General features: G+C 39.2%; 2 protein-coding genes, 1 long non-coding RNA gene and 1 pseudogene across 3 annotated transcripts in view; 1 reads left to right on the forward strand and 3 right to left on the reverse strand.

The window, feature by feature from the left end:
• The window catches only part of LOC138026426 (regulator of chromosome condensation-like), a 7,630-nt gene extending 851 nt beyond the window's left edge, over positions 1-6,779 (forward strand). Inside the window, exons 2-4 of the mRNA XM_068873778.1 lie at positions 3,488-3,684; positions 4,894-5,082; positions 5,579-6,779. Coding sequence (XP_068729879.1) covers positions 3,488-3,684; positions 4,894-5,082; positions 5,579-6,421 — 1,229 coding nt within the window. The 3' untranslated portion in view covers positions 6,422-6,779. The remainder of the gene's footprint in view (positions 1-3,487; positions 3,685-4,893; positions 5,083-5,578) is intronic.
• An 839-nt stretch (positions 6,780-7,618) lies between these two features.
• LOC138026427 (DNA repair protein XRCC3-like) lies at positions 7,619-13,980 on the reverse strand. Its single transcript, XM_068873779.1, has 7 exons — positions 13,796-13,980; positions 13,360-13,707; positions 11,943-12,088; positions 10,411-10,623; positions 10,079-10,110; positions 9,846-9,978; positions 7,619-8,122 (listed from the first exon to the last, which is right to left on the reverse strand). The coding sequence occupies exons 1-7, from the start codon at positions 13,851-13,853 to the stop codon at positions 7,997-7,999; spliced, it is 1,056 nt and encodes a 351-aa protein (XP_068729880.1). The 5' UTR covers positions 13,854-13,980; the 3' UTR covers positions 7,619-7,996.
• Positions 13,981-16,210: 2,230 nt separating this feature from the next.
• On the reverse strand, positions 16,211-16,808 carry LOC138025531 (piggyBac transposable element-derived protein 4-like; annotated as a pseudogene).
• Positions 16,809-19,202: 2,394 nt separating this feature from the next.
• LOC138027741 (uncharacterized) lies at positions 19,203-20,418 on the reverse strand. Its single transcript, XR_011127501.1, has 3 exons — positions 20,350-20,418; positions 20,205-20,270; positions 19,203-19,775 (listed from the first exon to the last, which is right to left on the reverse strand). It is a non-coding gene; the product is annotated as an uncharacterized lncRNA (long non-coding RNA).
• Positions 20,419-22,500: the final 2,082 nt, after the last annotated feature.

Consider the following 22,500-nt stretch of genomic DNA (forward strand, 5'->3'; position numbering starts at 1 on the left):
AAATTAGTGGGCAGTATTCTCCAGTATGGCCTGCTTAATTTGAAATTTTGATGGAACATTCTGAAGTAAGTTTTTCATGTCTTTTCTGGTGCATAAACATGTAAGACTGTTTGAATCTTGCGAGCAACTATTTTAAAAAGCCAACAAGTTTTATCGTTTTCCAGATCTTTATGGCAATTTAACCTTCCGCTTGACTTCAACTAGCTTCCTTTCCCGTGCAGCTGATTACCACACAGATATAAATATCTTACTAAACTCATTTTCTCGTTCCTTACTGTAAATTACGGACCCTTGTTTTTCCCCTTAGATTTATGGCGAGCACGCTTTGCTCTGGGCCATAAGTCTAAGAAGAAAAAGGTGGGCGGTAATTTACAGTACAGCCCTTGAACTCGGTTAGTAAGAGGTATTTATTAGCTTGAACTAATTTAGACCACTGATTAATGTTTTAATGTGGAAATACTATACATGTAAGCATCATCATTTGATAAAAAAAATTGGTGAGAATTTGTTTTAAGTGTAAGTGGCTGGTATGTTTTCTGGTTGAGGTGAGGTCATGTGCCAGCCAGAGGTTCATTGGCTGTTGAAAGAATGACCTCGTTTGTTGGTAGTTGGCAATTGTCAACATTGGAAGAATCGCCGCGCTGCATTGTGTTGTCAGCGGTTTAGCAAAAAATATGAGCTCGTGATACTTGTGTGTAAAGAAACCGCTGAAAAAGGCGAATGATCAAAGGAATGGAGCTGTGCATCTAATATTGCAGCTAAATTACTCTACAATTAAGCTATCTTCAGAGAAAATTCACAGCGAGAAACAAAGTAATTTTGTCATTTATTTATTTATTTTAGCAAACGTAGCAGCAAAGTGGCAATTGCTAACCCTTTTGTTGTGACAACAAGTCGCAAATTTGCAACTTCTCCAAATATTTTAGTCGCAAATGCGACTGTATTGGTCGCAATTTTCGAGCCCTGCTGAGGTATCCTGGAGCTTCCACTATTGGCAGCCAGCTCCAAGAAGGAGACTGCACCCATGGCTGACAAAACCTGACAACCCAGCCGTGAGCCCCCACGCGGCAGAAAAGATAGGCATCCGTCACACAGATGAACAGTAGAAATTAGAGGGGAAAGGGAGGGGAAAAACCACTAAATGCTTCCATTTCCTGCCACACAGATAAATGAGCTCTACAACCAAAAGCACGAGGAACCTGACGCATTTGCAACTAGATGCTTCTGTGAAGCATACACTGGTTTGCCTGTGGTACGTGCTACAGAAAATCAGAAGGCACTGAATTGTGTGGTATTGAAATACAGCATTCCAGTCTCTGAAGAATAACAAATAAAAGAGAAGCGAGAAACATTGGCTTCTGGGCTGACATGTTGATAATTTTCAAGTTCCCTCACAACTTCTTTTCACCACAAGTGTGCCCTCTGAGCTTTGTAATACTAAACTTCATTGAAGTCAATCCCTGTTTCGCGGGGTTAGTGTTAGGATGGGAGACCAAAACAATAAACCCCTCATAAAAAACAGAAACATCTGACCGAAAATACTATTAACGCTAAACAAATGCAAACTCAGCAAGGTACAGATTCTGTTAGCTTGCTTTATGCAAAACAAATATTGATGAAAAAGCAAATAACTATTGAAACACAGTTTTCAGAAAGAGCAGAAGGAAGTTTCCCAGACGGTCGATCGAGAATAAAATATTTACGACATGAAAACAACATTAATTTTGAACCGTGAATATTGAATATAAAAAGTTACGATCAGCGACAAACATTTTGGGAGATTTTTGCTACGTTCAATTAAATTGCAAAATCGAAAGTGACATGGCCGGAATTCAGCGGGCGCCGTGATTAAGTTACCGCGGCATGTTTACTCGCCAAACAGTGAAGCATCTGTGTCAAATGATGGCAAGATAGCGGGTTTTTGTAAGTTTCTTTTTCTGTCAAGTGTTATAAAGGTTGACAATTAAATGAGCGAAGTCAAAACAAAGATCACAATCGCCCAACTCTTGTTTATGCAAAGTCAAAATTTACTCTCCAAGACGCGTACGACGTTATTTATCACCAGGTAATTCCATCATTTTGGAAATAGCAGCTACTTTATTATTCATCTGCGTCACAAGTTTTCATTGATTTTGGGGCTCATTTTGTTGAAACTCAAGCACGCTTCCAACAGGCCTGTGAACCCTTCCTGCTTACAGAGCAATACTAAAAAACTTCTCCCATATCACATTTGAACCTTAAGCTCGAAAATTCAATACACAACATGATATTATAATTCACAAAGGCAGAAAATACCACAGAATCCTTTTCCAGCAAAATATTTATTGAAACAAACAACATATTTGCTCTTGGAGGCGAAAACCTCTTCCTATTTCATTGCGTGCGTGAAGACAAGAAACTGAATCGTGTCAAATTACCATGTACTTCAGGTAAATGCAGCTCACTTTGATTTCGTCTCGACGGGCGATAGATTGTTGTCGAAGTCCAGTGCTCGTCGCTTTTGAGATTCCTGCCTATTTTATCCAACTGACTTTCTATTATTGAGCTCCATAAGGGTATATTTTGTTTAAGGATCCACTAAAACGCCATTCGCGTTACATGACTTTCGACGCCATTGCAGGCTAAGTTAATGATTCTACTGTGTCCACCAGAGAAATCTACGCATTTCCACTACTCTCTCGATCCTAAGAAAATACTCGCAGAAGGCTCTATCCACAAAGACACCACTTACCAGGGGAGTGACAGGCAAGACTTTTACCGAAACGGAAAAAAAAAAAAGAAAACAAACAAACTCAGTTAAATTACATTTAACCTGATTAATTAAATAACCTTTGTTTTTACGCAAAGGTGTTTTAAAGCCTTGAGCAAGTGGGATGTGTTCTGGAATCAACAATTCTAATAAACACAATAGGGTTAAGAAACTGAGCTAAAAGGAAGCAACTTGTTGGTTATTTAGAAACTACTGTGGGGCTGAACTCTGGATTGTCAAAGACAAAATCCAGTTGGTGGTCAAAATGGGATTTGTCACTAGAGAATCTGCATGCAAATCCAATACCTGAACCATGCGCTCTACTTACCGTATTTACCCGTGTATAAGTCGACCCCCCATTTTTGATGGCAAAAAAGGCAATTTCTTAATTTTTAAATGTTAAATTTTCGTGGGATACTAATCTTGTATTCTTCGATTTCTGGAACTGTGGATACACAAAAAAATCAGGGCCTCAAGCGCTTAATAGTTTTGTGGTTCAGCAGTTGTTGTATATATGCAGGCATTTTGTGCTTGAGTTTCGAAAAAGTTCTCAGAAAATCGAACATGTAAACCTCAAACTAACCTGTTTCGTTGTTCAAGGATAAAGGGCTTTAGAGAATAAGCACAACATCACAGAAGCAAGACTCAATCTTTGAAAGTGACTTCAAAAACGATGCAAAATTATATTCATACCAAAGTTTATTCAAAAGCATTATAATAATTGTCTTTTAAATACAGGTGAGGCAGCTGTGTCTGAGGACAAAGAAACTGGTCGTGTTCTTACACTTGGCCAAGGGGATGTCGGTCAGCTGGGACTTGGTGAAGATATTTTGGAGAGAAAGAAACCAGCCTTAGTTAAAGGCCTTGATGGGATGAATATCGTTCAAGTGGAATGCGGAGGGATGCACACTGTGGCACTAACTGATGATGGAAAGGTACAGCTTGTATACAAATGTTAGCGTTGATGATACAGTATTCAATCTATTACAGGAAAGGTGTTGACGAGATAAAAAGATACTTTTAAAGGGTATAGTAATAAATATTATTGCAAAATGTGTGTAGAAGTAGTATTTTATGACCCTGAGGAAGTGCCAATACTTAAAATATCAGCTTTTCAGTTTCCATACGGCAGGATCTCTTGTCATTCATGAGGGAAACAACTAAAACTTAAAAGTTGTGAGGATTACACTGTTTATCAATAAAGGGCAAAATTACTGAGCGCTGATTGGCTGAGACAGAGGGCATTTTTTCTTAATCGAGGGCATTTTTGGTAATCAAGAGAGGGCTTGATTACCCGTCAATGATTGGTTAATCCGTTGCATAGCAATGTATAAATTTTGCTTTTTATTGATAAACAAGTAATGGCACGAGTCCTCGTACTATTAAGGATTAATTGCACTTGTGTTTTGGAAATTTTGGAAAATTTCCAAAACACTCGTGCAATTAATCCTCATGTGATTACCTATACAAAATAGTAGGAGTGGTATGATAATATGCAAACTTCACGTGGCTGCCACATCCCACTCTTTAGATTGGTCTCTGATCACATTACACTTTTATTTCTAATGGTCATTTGTAGAGAATGGTATTACACTGTATGAGGGAATTAGTGATCTGTGATATTTTCTTTTAAATACGGCCCGCGCGTGCTTTCATTATAAAAGTATCGGGAAAATCCCAATATGAAGGCCGTATGCATTAGTGCGGGCAGGGCTGGAAAAAGCCCTACGGCAATGCTAGCAACACGCACTGCTCCATGCAATGCGATTTTAGAGGATTTCGTCGCTTTTAAACATCTCAGTTATTTACATCCAGAAAATCAATTTATGCAAGCAACATAAAGTGAACATTTTCCCGTGTGAGATCACATATTAGTTAATAGTTATTTTCTATGCAAATTTTTGTTAATACTTCTTTTGTCCAAACTGATCTTCAGCTTATTGACTGAGTTTAGGTCGGGCCGGACAGGAAAATAGTTGGCCCTCGGTCATGGCACACAGAACTCGCTGTTCTCGAACAAAATATTTTCTGTCTGGACCTCCCACTCAGTCAATAAGTGCATAGCCAGTATAGATTAGAATAAATTTCCTTTGACGAAAAAAAAGAAAAAAGGGTCTAGTAACTAATGTTTTCTTACAACATAGGTGTATACATGGGGCTGCAATGATGAAGGTGGCTTGGGTCGAGTAACGTCAAGCAGTGATGGTGATGAATTTAGTGCAGGCCTAGTGAAAGATATGGAAAATGTGAAAGTTGTTATGGTGTGTGCAGGGGACAGTCACACCATGGCTCTATCAGACAGTGGAATTGTGTATGGTTGGGGGACTTACAGGGTAAGACTCTCAATTATTTTAATAGTTTCAACAGCACACCTCTTTAGGGTGCACTACTAACCTGGGTTTAAATTGGTGTCATCCAAATTCAGGTCCCTGAGTACTCAAACTTTATTTGCGAAGCAAATGTCAAAATGGGAGGCGCGGTGGCCTCATAGTTAGTGTGCTCAATTCCGGATCGAGTGGTCCGGGTTCGAGTCCTGGCTGGGAACATTGTGTTGTGTCCTTGGGCAAGACACTTTACTCTCACGGTGCCTCTCCCCATTCAGGTGCATAAATGGGTACCTGCGACTTTAATGCTGGGGTAACCCTGCGATGGACTGGCATCCCATCCTGGGGGGAGTAGAAGTACATTGTATCCTAGTCACTTCATGCTACAGAAATTGGGATAAGCTGCGGCCCGATGGGCCACTTGGCTCGTAAGCAGACTTTAAACTTTTTTGTAATGTCAAAATCAAGGAAATTTTATTTACTGTCGGCTTATTTAATTTTGCAGGATGGGAGTGGACAAGTTGGGCTCCAAGCAGACGGAGCTAAACATGAACCCATCGTCATTCTCGCTCTACAAAACGACCCAGTAGTTAAAATAGCATCAGGAAATGACCACACTGCTGCATTGACCAAGAATGGCAACATCTTCACCTGGGGATGTGCAGAGCAAGGTCAGTTAGGGAGAATAATGGGTTGTTTTACCAGCCGAGGAGGTCGAAGAGGTCTGCAGTACATATTAAACCCTAAACAAGTCAGAGATAGGAGAAAGGGACTTAAATTTAAAGACATTTTCTGTGGCAGCTATTCCACCTTTGCTGTGGCTCAAGATGGGTCAGTGTTTGCTTGGGGATTAAATAACTATGGGCAACTAGGAACTGGGGATGTTGAGACACTGTATGCTCCAGTCAAAGTGGACTCACTGACGTCTTTGTGTGACAAATGTGTGCGGATTGCAAGTGGCCAACATCATACTATTGTTCTTGATGAAGCAGGGAAAGTGTATACAATGGGAAGAGCAGAGTATGGAAGGCTTGGTTTAGGTGAAGATGCAAAGGAGACATCCCTACCAGTAAAGGTAACTGCTCTTGAAAGTAATCCCATCCAAGATATTGCTTGTGGCGAAGCTGTCAGCTTTGCAGTGTCGTGCAATGGAGATCTTTACTCTTGGGGTTTTGGAAGCTGTCTGCAGCTGGGTACAGGAGAGGATGAAGACGAATTCTTACCAACTAAACTGGAAGGCAAGAACTTGCAGTCAGAGCTTCATAAGGTGTTAGGCATCTCTGCTGGGGGGCAACACACCGCAATTCTTGTGAGGGACAGGACAAAGAAAAGTGATGAAAGAAAATGATTAGGAGCTAATGTAATGTGTTTTGGATTTTGGCACAGTTGTCCAGTAATACATGTAGTAGGGACAGAACATGGACGAAGACAGTCAAATGAAAGTGAAAAGTTAAGAATTTGAGTTTTTAATAATACTTTCTGTTTTTATCAAGAAAAGACGTAACAAGTCTGGTAATGAAATTATTATTGTAGTCGGACTCGCAAACATAATCTTGTTGACATTCCATCTCAAGTTTGTTCAAAGAGCCAAGGAATGTTAATCCAATAATTATTGATGTTACATTTGATAATTTAATACTAAGAAAGATAATGCAATTTGCAATTTTAAATAAAATCTTGTGTCTAAAGTTCTAGACCCTTCTGTACAACGCCTCCTTTGTAACTGACCCAAATCTGTTCATGTACCTTACAGAGAACTAAATTTTTTACAACAGTAAAAAAAATATTTGACAACATTAGGGAATACAATGAATTTCATTTCTTTCTTTGCAATGCATACATTGGCTTATATTGGGCAGTTTAAAAAATGACATTGGCTATGGTGTCAAAAAATATTATTGGTTTCATTCACTATTTCCCCCATCCCATGATGCAATACACTTCGGGGGTTCTTTACATGAAAACAATACAAGTTATTTACTCTTGGTACTGGATCATGCTTCAGTGAACTCTCCCCAAAAAATGAACTGTATTATGGGATTTGTAAAAATAGCAAATAATGGGAACTAACTAACTTTGCACTACTTTACACAATGCAGCACATTTTATGTATTGATAACCTTTGATGATTGATGTGTTTGTAAACAATTTGTGCCACTATAATAATTACGGGATTCTTTGACCATACTGTGCTAAAGTGAACAAAATGGAAATGCGAAATACTTGATATAGTGCCATGTTAAATTTTGAAGATACCTTTACATTGACATAGCTGTTGTCATTTTCTAAACTTTCCAAGCATATTTATTTATTTTTGTTTTTAGTACACAGAGGGCAATATTATTGTTGGTTTCTAACTGTGTTCCAGATAATACCCCTGGTAGGTGGGTCCTGAATCAGAAACTTGACAAAGCTGTCCCTCCTACTCAACAGATGGCAGGAAATGTTTTAATGGCCAAGAAATCCAGCAAGCCTTTGATCTCTCACCACCATCAGTGGTGGGGAAGGCAAAGCACCTAAATAGAACAGGTCTGACTCAAACAGAATTTTTTTTTTTTTACTGAGAATCGGGTGTTTGAGGCTCTAAAAGAATTTATACCATACAATAATTATTAGATAAGTTTTCCTCTTCTTTGGAAAACATTCCTTTTACAGTGACTTCAGGCATGTAGTATTCTCTGTAATCTGCTACAAGTATGCAACTTGATTTAAATTGGAAGTAATGGACTGGACCTAGTTGCATGCCCTTTTTATTCTAAATGGTTGTCAGGGTACTCCAACACTATTGGACAGGAAGGATGCTCTGGATGACTTGAGAATATATCTGACAAAATTGAAAGACTTCCTCAAAAGATGCTTGTTGTCAGCCCATTTAAAAACACAGAGCTTCAGTAAAGTTGCCACTTCATAAAGACAATAAGTATTATTTTTCAGAGTTTTTCTGATAGCCACATACACCAGCCTCGTTAACATAAAAAAAGCATGTGGAGCTGGGAAGATGGGGTGCATAAACAATCCTGAGACATCTCTTTATCACTGAACTTGTGCCCTGAACACACAAACAAAAAAAGAAATTTGACAGTTTCCCATTGACAGTTAAATTTGTCTGTTGTTTGAGTAAGATCAAGTGTGTCGCACCTTGGAAGGAGAGGGTCCTTGACTGGCCATTTGATCATCAGATTTGCAATGCTGGTATTTCAGTTATATCAAACTCAAAACACTATAAAATTGGTATTAATTTTATGGAGTGTTGATGTCTTAAAAAGAAAATCACACAGGGTTATTGAGGTTTGCTTTCCTGTTCTGAACTTCATGGTGACTGGTCACCACACAATCAATATTCCTGAAATATTTAAGGCCTATGTCTACAGGTTTTCACCTTCCAAAGAACCAAGTGAGAGTTTTCTCTTTTTTTATCACACCATTGGCAATGAACGCTCTTTGCCAGAAAATCACGCACATTTGCCAGAAAATCACTATAATACAAATCCACATTGCTGTGGAAGGAAGTGTAGGACACTAAACTATGCTAACAAGGGCCACCCTCATTAACATTGTGTTAGCTATTATTATTATTATTATTATTATTATTATTATTATTATTATTATTATTAAACAGGGTTAGCCCTACTCCTTGAAGTGCTTGAAAAGCCCTGGAATTTAATTTTGGACTTCAAGGACACTTGAAAAGCCCTTGAAAAAAAGGATTTTGTGGGAAACTGCTTGAAAACTCCTTGAATTTTTGCTTAGGTGAAAGTTGTAGATATTGCATCATGCCAAGAGAAAATGAATATAACGCTAAGTTAAAGACAAGACGTCTCAAAAATTGAGCAAATTGACTATTGGGGAAAGATGAATGCAAAAATTAAAATGCCCGTGCATGCACTTAACTTGCAGGATGTGGGAAAAATACCAATGTAGTCTTTTTCAGAAAAGAAAACACTGAAACACGATGTATGGCATAGAAATTTCCTTACAAACACTCCTTAAACTCAGTTTATGGTTCTTGGAAAACTCCTTGAATACTCCTAGAATTTTATATACAAAATCCAGCACAAACCCTGATTAAACTAGACAACAATCATTATAGTTACTTTAACAACCTCTGACCCCTAGGAGAGAGACTCAATTGATTTTACACGTCAATGGAGGATTGTTCAGGAGGTCAATGGGTTACCAACCTCTACCTCCAGTCGAAAAGTCTGTCCCCTTTAACACAGGTGACAACCAGGGCCGGGTTGCTCGAGGCATGGTTAGCGCTAAACAGCGTTAAATACTATGGAAACCCATAGGTTTTGATACCTCTAAACCAACGGTTAGCGCTAACCAGGCTTCGAGCAACCGGCCCCAGTTTGTTTGGACCAGAAAAAAGCTTTAAATAACTATTGACGATGTGTTTCAATTAAACATAATAGCCCAATAGGCAATTTCCGAGTTCATGTCTGCCTCCTCTTCAAAGCGAGTCTAAGTGCGAAGTTTTTCTTGTGAAAATTACTTTTCATTCATATGTAAAGTGGAACTAATTACCATCACAAAAACTTCGCACTTAGACTCGCTTTGAAGAGGAAGCTGACGTGAACTCGGAAATGGCCTATTACTTCTCTTTTCATAAACACAATTTTGAAACTACTTTCAACAGTAATTATTAAAGGGAAACTGGTTATTACAATCAGTCAGTCTTGTGATTGATGAATTGATTTTAATTCACTGTTTCCATACTCAACTTCAAAGTATAAAATTTATTAAAGGTACAATAAGTGCCATGCACTTACCTTGGTAGTGGATGCATCATTGTGTGGCTGTATTACTTGCTCTGTCCTTGATAGCATCATGCGTGTGGTCACCATGCTGGACCAAGCCAAGCCCAGGGCTGGGACCACGTCTTTGCGATTTCCACAAAACCCTCTGGAGAGACAACAAAATTATACATTGATGTGTAGGTTAGAAACTTATCTTCTTAAAAAGTTTGTACATAAGAAGGCATTTTCTTGAAATTGCACCAAACCTGTCTGTTTCTGGTTGAATGACATCAGAAACCTGAAATACAGGATATTATTTTGATTATTGAATGGGTCAGTATAATATAATAATACTTACCATCAAGGAGCTCAACCATCAGTAATGGCAAAAAAGCCTCATTGGCTTAAGGCTAACGTTGTCTAATCAGTCAGAATATTGAAAGTGCATTGCATAATGAGCTATCTCTAAAAATCTGAATGCGATAAACTGGAGTTTGTGCAAAACAAATATTTATGGCCCTGAAATTGGACTTATACTTGTCAAAATAAAATGTTTGAGACTAAGGGCACTTAAATAATTTTAATATCATGCACAAACCTGGTTCACACATACAACTGGAATCTCATGCTGATGGCTCAACTTGTGAAGCTGTGCTCCAAATGATCTGAGAACCTTCGCTCGCTTGGAAGTTTCACCAAAGGAATACTCCACACGAAAAAGTGCAGCAATGGAATCAATAATTACAAGCTTAATAATTCCTCTTTTAAGTAACACTGGCAAGCGATGAGTGATGATATTCCTCAAGTCATCCTGCATAAATTTGAAGTACACCATAAAATTGCTAAACTATTTGGTGATATCTAGTGTTTCAGCTGAACGTGTATGGCTCTGTAATAAGTTCTTATTTACGAAGTTTTTGTAGTGTACTATAAGTTAAGTGGTACATTATTCCAGTTCTAATTATTATCATCTATCTAGGTCATGAATTGAACTCCAAAAAAAAAAACACACAGCTGTATCATATAGTATGGCTGAGAAACAAGGAATTGGCCAATAAAATCACCCACACTTACTGAGAGTATAGGAATTGGTTTTATTTACTGGTATGCTTGTGACTTGCGTGACTCTTCAATCCCACTAATGATTTTCCACAGATCTCAAACAATCGATGCTACTAGAAACAAAATTTCTGATGCCGGTTTGACACAATGATCTCCACTCTACCCGGTCTTGGGCCATTTGCTCAAACGTGTTGTGAGTTATGTTGACTGCTGAAAGGCTACTCTTCAGCTTGTCCTTGTTACATACTCAACAAAATTGCTCTATCACTGTGTTCCCATTAAAATTCATGTACTACACTCTACAACCTATTTATGCATTTCTTATTGACCAATTAGAAAGGTGAAATGTGTAGAGTTTCTAAGAAATACTGATACATCCCAAGCATTAATTTAATAATAAAATTTTATTAGTGTTCTATATTTAGGATGCTAAATCCATTTGACAGAACTGACCAGCCAGCCTGGGCATTTGGAAAGACTAACTCTCTCATGTGCACCTTCAAATTAACACACTTAGAGGAGAGCATTACTAAACACTGAAAGGAAACACCAAACACCATGTATGATGCCACCATACATTGAATACTAAGCGACAAAGGTTGGATTTTGAGATTGTTTTAGGTTAGGCGTAAAACATTATTGCTCCTAATCTCAATCCAAATCTTAATCTCAATTGATTAGGGGCAATAATGTTTTAGGCCTAAAACGATATTTAATCTCAAAATCCAACCTTCGTTGGTTAGTGTTCAATGTATTGTGGAGTCATACTTGGTGTTTCAGTATTTTGCTGTTTCATGGTTTAGTAATGTCCCTTCAAGGATGACATAATTATACTCCTCCAGAAGAATGCAAGGAATTATCATGCAAGTGTCCTTCGAATGTTGCATTTTCTAACAAAAGGAAAGCGCTCTTACAATGTAATTATTGCGATACAGCAAACAAATTATTAACCCTTGATAACATACTTCAAAGGACTGGTAATTGAGCACTTGTGAAAAGTCACTGTAAATTCCATTTAAACACTTAAAAAGTTGGAAATATGAATAACTTCTTAATTAAAGAACCCACCACATCAGCCGCATGTTCAATAAATATGTGGTCACTTGGGCTAATTTTAGCTGTTGAAGTAATTGTGTGATTTTTCACAAAACTCTGCATGAGCTGATGGAGTCTCTTGCTAGGAAATACATCTTCAGTTGAGATATAAACTGCCCCTGTTTAAAACACAAAAATATAGTCATGTCATACTGAAGATGTAATGGAGGTAAACCCAAGATCAATAGACTACTTACTTAAATACAGTCTTATATGCCGACCCTACAGCCCACCCTCTTGTGACCCCTACCAATTGTAGAGCGATAACCACAGGATCCCCATCCTTAAACACTGGAACTTACAGTCTTCTACGATGTCAGGCCAATGTTATGCTATCATTACTTCCTCTACTGGTTTATTGGTCTATAAAAGGGATACCAACAGATTTGCGCTGTATCCTGGGCAACTTGGTGAACTGATAATGTGTTCTTATGATAAAAGGAAAACAACAAAGTAAAAGTGCTAAGTGATTACGTTTCTCCTCCTTTACCACTGTTTATAATAATTATTATGTCAGGTGCTTGTCTTCCATCGTTCACTGCACAACAGTGGCTCAGTTGGTTGAGCATAGGGCTGCCATTTGGGAGGTCATGAATTTGACCCCTGCCAGACCAACACTCAAAGTCTTTAAATAACAGAGTAGAAAGTGCTGCCTTTGTAATTACATCTGCAAATGGTTAGACTTTCAAGTCTTCTTAGATAAGGACTTAAACCGAAGGTCCCGGCTCACAAGCCTCGTTCAAAAAAACTCTGACATAATACCCCATGCACTGATCGAAAAGAGAAGAGCATGGAGTTCTTGGTGTTGTGGTCTGGTCTGATTGAGGGCCACAAGTTCATTAGCGTATGGCTATTCGCCTTTGTCACACGGCGGCCATATTGTTCTGGGAGACCAAAAAAGCTTTGTTTTACCACGCCAAGCCTCACCCCCATGGTTTTCACTGCGAGGCTTAGCGTGGTAAAACAAAGCTTTTTTGGTCTCCCGGGACAATATGGCCACCGTGTGACAAAGGCAAATTAATGTACCCTCATAAAAAGGAGGATGGGGTGTGGAGGATCATGGCTGAGTTGTCAGGATTTGCCAGTCACAGAAGTGGCATTCATCTAACTAGTCTCCCATGCAGCCATTTTTGGCGTTGTCACGCAATGTTCCTTTGTGGGGAGGAGCATTGCGTGACAACACCAATAATGGCTGCAAGGGAGACTACCACCATGCTGAAATTGTCAGGATGCATCAGGCACTGAAGATCCATGAATGGTGAAGTTATCAACAAATACTTTATAAGCCCCCTATAGAAGTGTTTTCCACCTGGATGTCAGCATCAAATACAAGAGACAACAGGCCTCTGTTAGCAGGGAAATTGCATCAATGTACAAACATTTTATGTACCTCCCCCAAACCCCCCTTTCTCCTCTGGCAACTGAACAGTTAGGCAAAGCTGCAGACAGATTTGTGTCTTCCCAGAGGAGCTCTCCCCAGCTATCTCTGTAATTCCTTGTCTCAGTATGCCCCCACGTAGACAGTCATTCAGTATGTGGCACCCTAGACTCAATCTTTGTCCCTTGGAAGCTTGTCCTGCACTGTTGTAAAGAGATAAGGCAGTTTTCACGGTTGGGCATGGGAGAGAATGAGAAACAGCTCTGAGAAGGATGGAGACGTCAAAAAGAGAAAGCTTTGTTGTTCTTTCAAGGTCTGCTGCTGACATGCGCAGGATAGAAGCTTGACTTGTCAATCTCACTGTATACAAAGGGCATGAAAAGAACAGATTGTGTGGCATTGCATTCACGAAAGTGGAAGCAGTGTCTCGAAGAGGTTTCGAGAGTACCTTTCTTGAGAGCTGCTATGATTCGGGGATGAACATCTAATCTCTCTACATTGTTCATCGTCCGATTCCGTATCACTTTCGTCGAAATTCAGACGACAAAACTACTTCTCCGTGACTAATAACCTACGACATCAATGTTTTTTTTGGAGATCATTTGAAAAAAGCGCCATGTCGCCATTATCGCCATTATGCACTGTTTGCAAAGGCTTAGGGATGTTGACAAGTTACCAGATCCCATATTGCATTCTCGTCCCCAGAGCCACCCGGCCCTCTTAAATCGAAAGCTCGATACTTCAAAAATTTGAGCGCGGCCTACTTTTTAAAATCTTTGTACAAGAGATTACTTTAAAGGTATCCTTAAACATTAGACATTCGCAAGCAATGTTTTGGTTCACGGGCATTGTAGCCACACATTGAATCTGCCTAATTGTCGATACTATTGTTACTCTGTGATACAGTACAATTACGTCAGCAAGGGCTGATTCAGCCAATAGAGAGAGTGTTTTCACTCACGTGATCAGGAACCATTTTTTTTCCACCGAAACAAAAGGATTAGTTGGGTACACCGTGACATGGTCGCCGTTCCAATGTTTAGGTACATCAACATGACCGCCGTGGACGTCACCTAAAAACACTCTATAGCCGTCAACTATATTTTGCACAAGGGATAGGAAAAATTCCTCGAAATCAGGAGCTCCCGCCGAAATGGTAAGATTTCCATTTTCAGAAAATTATTATAACCGACAGTTTCCGATTTCATTCGAAATCCTCGACACTAAGTGTTTCCTTATTTGCTGTTCAAGGCGCCGCAAAAGGTTGTCGTCCTTTCCGCCACTGTCCAGACTTGGCCCTTTTAACTTAATATATAATATTCTGATATTGTGCAGAGTAAACGCCATTTGGTTAAGAAAAACAGAATTGTTGAAACGTCTATAAGCCTCCAAATTATTTTCTCATGTGCTTGCACCCCAACCGGAGGTGCGGTTTTCCGCGTCTTTTCATTGAACGCGCAGGGGTGTACTTTACTTTGCCATAGACTGTCACGCGAATTACATTTTGCATTTATATCCATTATTTTTACTACTCTTCCAGCTAATTTGTTATATTGGTCAAAGATCACAATATGAGCTTCCATAAAGAATACACACTACATCTTTACCAAGGTAATTAGGGAACAATGGCGTTACGTAAACCGCAGATCTAAGCTGGGATCTGGCGCAGCTAGCCGACAAGTAAGCACACTTCGTTGAGAATATAACAAAGAGAACATCGGGTCTTGTTTATGTCTGTGTCTATACGTATGGTTGATATTTATGGATTCCCCATTCCCCTTTCTTTGGTTAAACGTGAGATAAATTAATTCGTCCCCTATTTTACCTATTGAGAAAACTGCATTCGCTTGGGTTTATAACCGTTTATTGAGTTGTCTGAGCGACTCATTTTATAGCGCCGATATGCGAGAAACTAGCAATATTTTCTATCGTACGTTTAAACCACAAGCAGCGAGCAAATCTTGATATTTAAATTTGGTAGAATACTTTCACTGAAAAAGTGGGCTCTGTGGCCATCGCTGTGCCCTTTATCTCCCTCCGGCTCCGGCTATGTTACGGTGTACCCTGTGTGTACTCTGTGCTACTGTTTGGCTAACAACGAAAGAAAAAAAAAAAGGAAAGGAACTTTATTTAAGTGTCTAGTCGCTCTAGCGCTGGAGCACTTATTGGGGACACTGTAAACTGAAATTAACAATGAACGCAAACATCATGTAAAAGGTTTGGTTTTTTGGAGGAGAGAGGAAAACCTGACTGACCGCAGAAGAAAAATGTCCTCGGTGCAGAGGAGAGAATCAAAAACTCAACCCACATATGACCGCCCCGAGTATGGGAATCGAACCCGGGTCATATTCAATTGGTGGATAGGCAATGTGCTCTGCACCACTGTGGCTACACCCCTGCACCCCAAATAGTCATATTACTGTAGTTATTTTGACGAGCTCATTATGTTAGACCGACGCCAACCTGAAAGGTTAGAAAACCTCGTGACGTGTTTTTGTGTTATCGCGTTTTTTTCGTGTGGATATCCACTTAAGCCATCCTTGAATTCCCGAGGCAATCTTATCTGCCCTGTGCGGATGCACATGTTTCTTCACGTTGCTCGCTCAGTGTAGAAGGACTGGTCCTTAAAGATTTTCAGCTAAGTGGATAGACAAAGCTCCTGGGTCTAGATATTTTGATGTTAAAAAGGCTTGATTGGAAACGCGATTTTAACGTCTAATTATTCTGGAGGCTCTGCCAAGGAGTTCAATTTCAATTAAGCATGCAAGCAATAGTCTTGCCGTTGATACCGGAAGCGCGTCTGTTTTGGCGACAATGGTCCCCCTGACAGTGCGACTCATTCTCTGCCAAAATGGAGTGCTTGTCAGTGAGTAGAGTGGACTGCCGTAACTCTAATAAGAGGATCGCTGCTCCAATAAAGGCGAGTGGCAGGCAACTGCTTTATTCCAAACAGCACGTGCAGTCCAAGGAACGCTTTCACTTCGGCGAGAGTTGTGTCAAACCATTCTGGGTCTGGTTTCACAGCAATACATTCCCGTGCGTAACGATTCGTTTTTCAAGGACGATTTGCTCAATAAGTTCTTCTGGGAACATCAAATAAAAAAAAATCAATCGCTGTTCCATCCCTCTGCAACGCCAGAAGTAGGGCCAGTAGCGGCAGTAAATGGTGCAACGTCTACGGGATGTTCGTCCTCATTCCATGTCTCTTCTTCGTCAGAGTCTGTTAGGTCTGAGAGATCGTCGGTTGCAACAGAAGACACAGAAATGTCTGACTCTAAGTCGCTTTGATGTCTAGCTTCAAATCTAGCTTGCCTCCATTCTGCAATAGCTTCTCGATCTTCCTCTTCGAATCCTAAAAACACACCGTCGTCACTTTCGTCTTCGCTCATCGCCGCCATAGTTTTCGATTGAAATTTTGAGACTGATGCTAAGTGAAAACCTATGACATAATTCACATCAAATGAAAGCTTAACCCTTTTCTATTGGTTCAAAAACAATAGAGCTTCATAGCAACGCTAAAACATCACTTTTCATTGGTTACACATGTACGTGGGTCTCAGAGTGCCATATGGCACTATCGGGAATAAGATGCAGTCACGCAAGAGTGCCATATGGCACTATCGGGGCTTAAAGGGTTAAGTGCCCAACCCCAACATCCAATAAATTTCACAAAGTTCAGAGGAAGGCGCTTGCCCAACCATGGATAAACAATAATACAAACTGATTTCTATAATCTTCACATTCTGGTCTCTTTTAAGCGAAGAAAGAAGAAAAAATTATATCTGCATTTTTTACAGACTTACATAAACTGACTTCATGCATATATAAAACGGGACACTGAAGCATTATATACATCGCCTAATACATCACCTTACCATGTACATGATATTTCTGTGGAATTTTTATTTTGCGGATTAAAATGCAAAATAAAAGTGCTACACCATATTCAAGTTTTGTTGGTTGGCGACCGAACATTACATATCAATTACCGGCAAAAAAACGCCCGTTGAATCTTGTGAGAATATTTCCAAATGGGCATGGCAGGCAGGATGATGAGAGCTGTCAATCTGTCACTGGGGTTCCAAAATGCAATATGAAAGCATTGCAGTCTCTCTTTTCATTCTAACAAATGCCCGTGGTATTTGCAACCTGCAGTTTTGGCCATTTTGAAGTGTTTATTCAAATTCAACGATTTAGAGCAAAAGAGAGACTGCTTGCAGTCTACAGAAGCAATAATATTAATTTGCAGAATTTGTTTGGTACCGGTGTAACTTCAAACTCCACTAGGAATTCTCTTAACTCGTATTTTCCATCTATATCCCAGAAATTTACAGCTCCCACTGAAGCAGGAAGGGGAAATTTGCGGGGCAGTTGTGAATTTTTGAGAACACTTTTCAAACTTAAATTTAGTGAAAGTCAATGTATTAATTTCTATCAGCACTCCTTTGAATCAATTGTGAAAGTTGCATGACCATTTACAACAGCCATCACTGGCAGGAGCAAAGATGTGCCTGTTCAACAAAGACATTAGAAAAACCTCATTTTACAAGCAACGTGAAATAAAATGAGTCTGCAGCAAAAAACACATCAACAACATTCAGTTAGCGAAAATACATTATGTGTCCCGTATTACAGTTCACAAACACTTTTAGAATGACGTTCTTGTCTTCTGATATGATACTTTTCGATTCGGTGTCATTTTGTGAAAAGAAATTTATCATTTCTGCTGTTGCACAACTTGCCTGGGTTTGCCCAAAAATTTGAACTTTCATCACCTCGCTTAAGGACGTTCGCGCCAATTGTTTCTGCGCATCCTTACTACGCACGCAAATGCACTCGCCACGTCATACACGAGCGCGCGCTAAGAAATAAAATGAGAAATGACAGGGCAAAAGGCCATTGCTATAGCTTTGCCTGGATTTAACGGTCTTGGACGGTCGGTGACCCCTATTTTTCTTTCCAGAAACGGATTTTATTTACAATTATCTCCACGTTGTCAAAAATGAACAAAAAATCAATGTGGGAAGTTTAAAAAATTTCAAGATTTCTGCTCACGGGACATCAAAGGCACGTGAAACTGTGGTCGCTAAATGCGAACTTGATCTTTAAGGAACCTCACCAGTTGACTAAATTCACTTAATAAGTCCACTTAAAGAATATTGGCAAAAGAGGATTTCACTTCAAAGATTTAATTGCTATATATTTGGGTTTACAGACACTGGCCTCATTCGCTAAGGAAGGTCGATTTTTGTCACATTTTGGGTGTTTTTCCGGGCATGTTTTCTCATCTTACAGTGGTAAAAAAATTTTCGCGCGAACGTCCTTAAAAGAAAAATGAAGCTATGGGGCACATTTGTGGCGTAATTTAGCTGCAATTTTACATGCACGACGCCATTCCCTCGATCATTTGCAATTTTTCAGCAGTTTCTTTACACACAAGTATTCCAGGCCAATATTTGTTTTCTTAAAACAGCTGGCAAAACAAAACAGTGAAACGACTTTGCTATTAAAATTTGCAAATTGCGACTAAATTTTTGTACATGGTGCAAAATTTGCGACTGGATTTCAAACCCTGCTTTTTTTGTTACACAGGTACAGTTGAACATGGGCTAATGGATCAAACGTTAACTTAAGGTTCAGGGCTCGAAATTGCGACCAATACAGTCGCATTTGCGACTAAATTTTTTCCTTTGCGACCAAAAAATCTGGAGAAGTCGCAAATTTGCGACTTGTTGTCACCTTCGCTCTTTCGAAACAAAAGGGTTAGCAGTTGCCACTTTACTTTGCTACTTTTGCTAAAAAATAAATAAATAAATGACAAAACTATTTTGTTCTCGCTGTGAATTTTTCTCTGAAGATAGCGTAATTGTAGAGCAATTTAGCAGCGATGTTACGTCCATTCCTTCGATCATTCACAATTTTCAGCGGTTTCTTTACACACAAGTATTGCGGGCTCATATTTCTTTGCTAAACCGCTGACAACACAATGCAGCGCGGCAATTTTTTATGACTAAAATTTGCAAAATTGCGACTAAATTTTCGTATCTTGTCGCAAAATGCAGCTCGATTTTTTCGTTAATTTCGAGCCCTGCGGTTGTTCTGTTTTATTACACATTATGTGATTTGTTAACACTAAAAGCATGACCAGTTGAACTATTAAAATGTTGCCACAATATATTCTGTAAAGCTGATCACACAGTCATAATAATTGGCACACTGGAACATTCATCCAAGCAGAACTTATAAAGCAAAGTCAAAGGATACATGGACAGCACTTACTTGTCATTTTTTTCATAGATGTTTAACCCCCCAGTGCATCTACACCAAGGTAAAGAGCAGTGCCTTTCTTGTTCTTAATTTCAAAATACTGCACTCCATACATTTCTAAATCTTGAGCAACTTTCAGATACTCCTCTATTGCCTCCTCTCTACCAAAAAAAAATTATGAAAGCAAATCAGAAGTTTTTGACTGGCTTGTTGATAATTTGGGAGGCACGGTGGCCTCATGGTTCGTCGTGTGCTCAACTCCGGATTGAGTGGTCCAGGTTCGGGTCCTGGCCGGGGACATAGTGTTGTGTTCTTGGGCGAGACACTTTACTCTCATGGTGCCTCTCTCCACCCAGGTGTATAAATGGGGTACCGGTGAATCCAATGCTGGGGGTAACCCTGTGATGGACTGGCATCCCATCCAGGGGGGAGTAGAAATACTCCTAGTCGCTCCATGCTACAGAAACCAGAGATAAGCGCCGCCCTGATGGGCCTTCTAGGTTTGTAGCAGACTTTACCTACCTACCTACCTTGTTGATAATTTGAAAGACTTTGAAAGATTTAGTAGTAAAAATCAGTCCATACTATACCTGGACAGACTGCCATGTTTACCCCAATATTCTTCAATCCTAGAACACATCGCTTCATCCATGAGCCTAGAAAGGGAATAAGTACTTTTGTTGAAACATTTTTGAAAGGCAATGAACTTACATCAAAGATAAACATTTCACTTACCTGTCAGGAACCACACGCACTGTTTTCCAATCAACATTTGAATTTTTCACCTTTTTCTCCCTTTTTAACTTGTAACTGAAACCAACAACAAGAGCTTTCACAAAATAAGAATTTGGAATAATTAACAGAGGTGGACCCATTAAAAAATAGGCATGCATTGCGTACATATGGGTAGTGCAGTGGGCTGGTGTACTGTTTATTGTGTTATTCAATGTTGTTGTCATTTTTGCATTTCTATTACGAACAGTCTTATGTTTTCACTTGAGTAGGCCCTATTGTAGGGTTGGTACCTGGAAGGGAGACCATTGGGAAATCTTTGCAAACAAAGATATCTCATCTTTTTTTTTTTTGTTCACTTTATTTCTTCTATGTATTTGGTTGTTAAAGGCTTTTCTGTAACTTGTTTTTGCATTTTTGATGAATGGCGATGGAGTCCCCAAACAGTGCCGTTACTAAGCAGGTGTTGACTCACGAAGCCTGGGAGGCATGATTACCCCTTTTATCACATCAGGGCAAGATTACTAAATGTTGACTGGCTGAGACAGGGGGAATTTTTCCTTATCACGAGGGCACTTTTGGTAACCAAGAGGGCATGATTACTTGATCCCAACTGGTTAACAGTTGCTTATCCAGAGCAAGGGAAGTTACACGAGAATCTTCCAGATTTAACTACTATTTTGTCCACATTTAAAAATAAATTTCAAGGGCTATTTCTGTTCACAGCAACGATTTATTGAATTGAACTTTAACGGAATGGGAGATTGTTGATTATCCTTTGTCGCAGCACTGTACGAGCTTTTCCTCCATAATGTTGCCCTTTACGTGATAACATGTAATCGCAATGTGCCCTTGTGCAATTAAGGATTAAGTTCAGTTGTATTTTTAAAGCTTTTCAAATTGCCCCAGCTGCTTCATGACTCAGGCAATTTTTAGAAAACTTTGAAAATACGCTTGAAATTAATCCTTTATTGCCCTTGGGCCCATGCAATTACATATACTTTTTTTTTTCACCATTTATTTTGTTGTCCAATGTTACTGTCATTTTCCTGCAAGCCCTTACATAACCGATTTAAATATAAATTGATGCAATAGTATCTACCAAAGTTAAGCCTGTTTGGGTGGAATTAATACTTGGATGACAGACCACAGCAAAAAAATCCCAGTGACAAAGACATCAAATCTCTTTTTTTTTTCTATAACTATGTTTTCTTTTCGCTTGATTTCTTTTTTGTATTTGGTTAATCACGGCCTTTTTTCGAATCTTCTTTTATTCTGTTTGGAAAAAATAGTGATGGAATCCCCAAAGTATGCAGTAACGCTAAGCAGGTGTTGACTCATAGAGCCCACAAGCCCCTGAGCACTTACTCTTTCCGAACCAGTTCCAGAAGCTTTCGAATTCCCTGCTTCTGATTGGCCACAAAAAAAATCAGCATAGAACAGAAGCCAGGTTACTCTGATCTTTTCTTACACAAAGTATTTTTCCTTATCGATCGGCTTAGTTGCGCAGCACATTCAACGGGGAAAGTTTCTTGAGGAAAGTTTCAGAAGAACAAAACGTTAAATGAAGCCGGAAAAATTAAAAGCTTTTAATTAGCACGACTGCAAGCAACAAACACTATTCGATAATGTTTATGGAGGATCTTTTGAAGGTATCGTAAATTTTTACTGCTGATACACAATGCACAACTTTCACTTTCTGCACCTTTACTCACTAACTTGTCTAGTACAAAACACCATACTTATAGTTCTTATATAATGCTTGCGTTATATAAATACTGAGGAGAGCAGCAATATTTTAAGGCATTGTGTACTACACAAAAAAAGTTCTTCTTTCAAAATATTAAAAATATCTCTTCAGGTTAGTCCATTTGAAGGCCTTCAGGTCTTCGAGTGAAGTTGAGCATAATTAGAATTTTCTGGGTTGACAAGCTTTCTGCATTCCTTTTCCAACTTCAGACAGGTTTGACCCACCAATGATTTCTGTAATTTTTTGGCCTTAATTGTCATGCAGTATGATGGTGATAATGGCTTGGAAAGAGAGATGCCAAGGCTTTGAATACCATGTGGAAGTTCCCTTACAGTTGTTTTTGATTTGTAATGCACTATCACTTCCAAGAAGCATAAAAATAAGCAATGAAGTGCTATATTACA

Source organism: Montipora capricornis, chromosome 12, assembly GCF_036669925.1.
Source record: "Montipora capricornis isolate CH-2021 chromosome 12, ASM3666992v2, whole genome shotgun sequence".
Taxonomy (NCBI): Eukaryota; Metazoa; Cnidaria; class Anthozoa; order Scleractinia; family Acroporidae; genus Montipora; species Montipora capricornis.

Bases quoted from the DNA above. Each gene is read 5' to 3' on its own strand.
- LOC138026427 (XM_068873779.1), bottom strand. From the start codon at position 13,853: ATGAACAATGTAGAGAGATTAGATGTTCATCCCCGAATCATAGCAGCT. The intron at 10,111-10,410 runs GTTTGTGCATGA...CCTGTATTTCAG, and splicing joins CAGTTGTATGTGTGAACCAG to GTTTCTGATGTCATTCAACC. The intron at 9,979-10,078 runs GTTTGGTGCAAT...TTGTCTCTCCAG, and splicing joins ATTCAACCAGAAACAGACAG to AGGGTTTTGTGGAAATCGCA.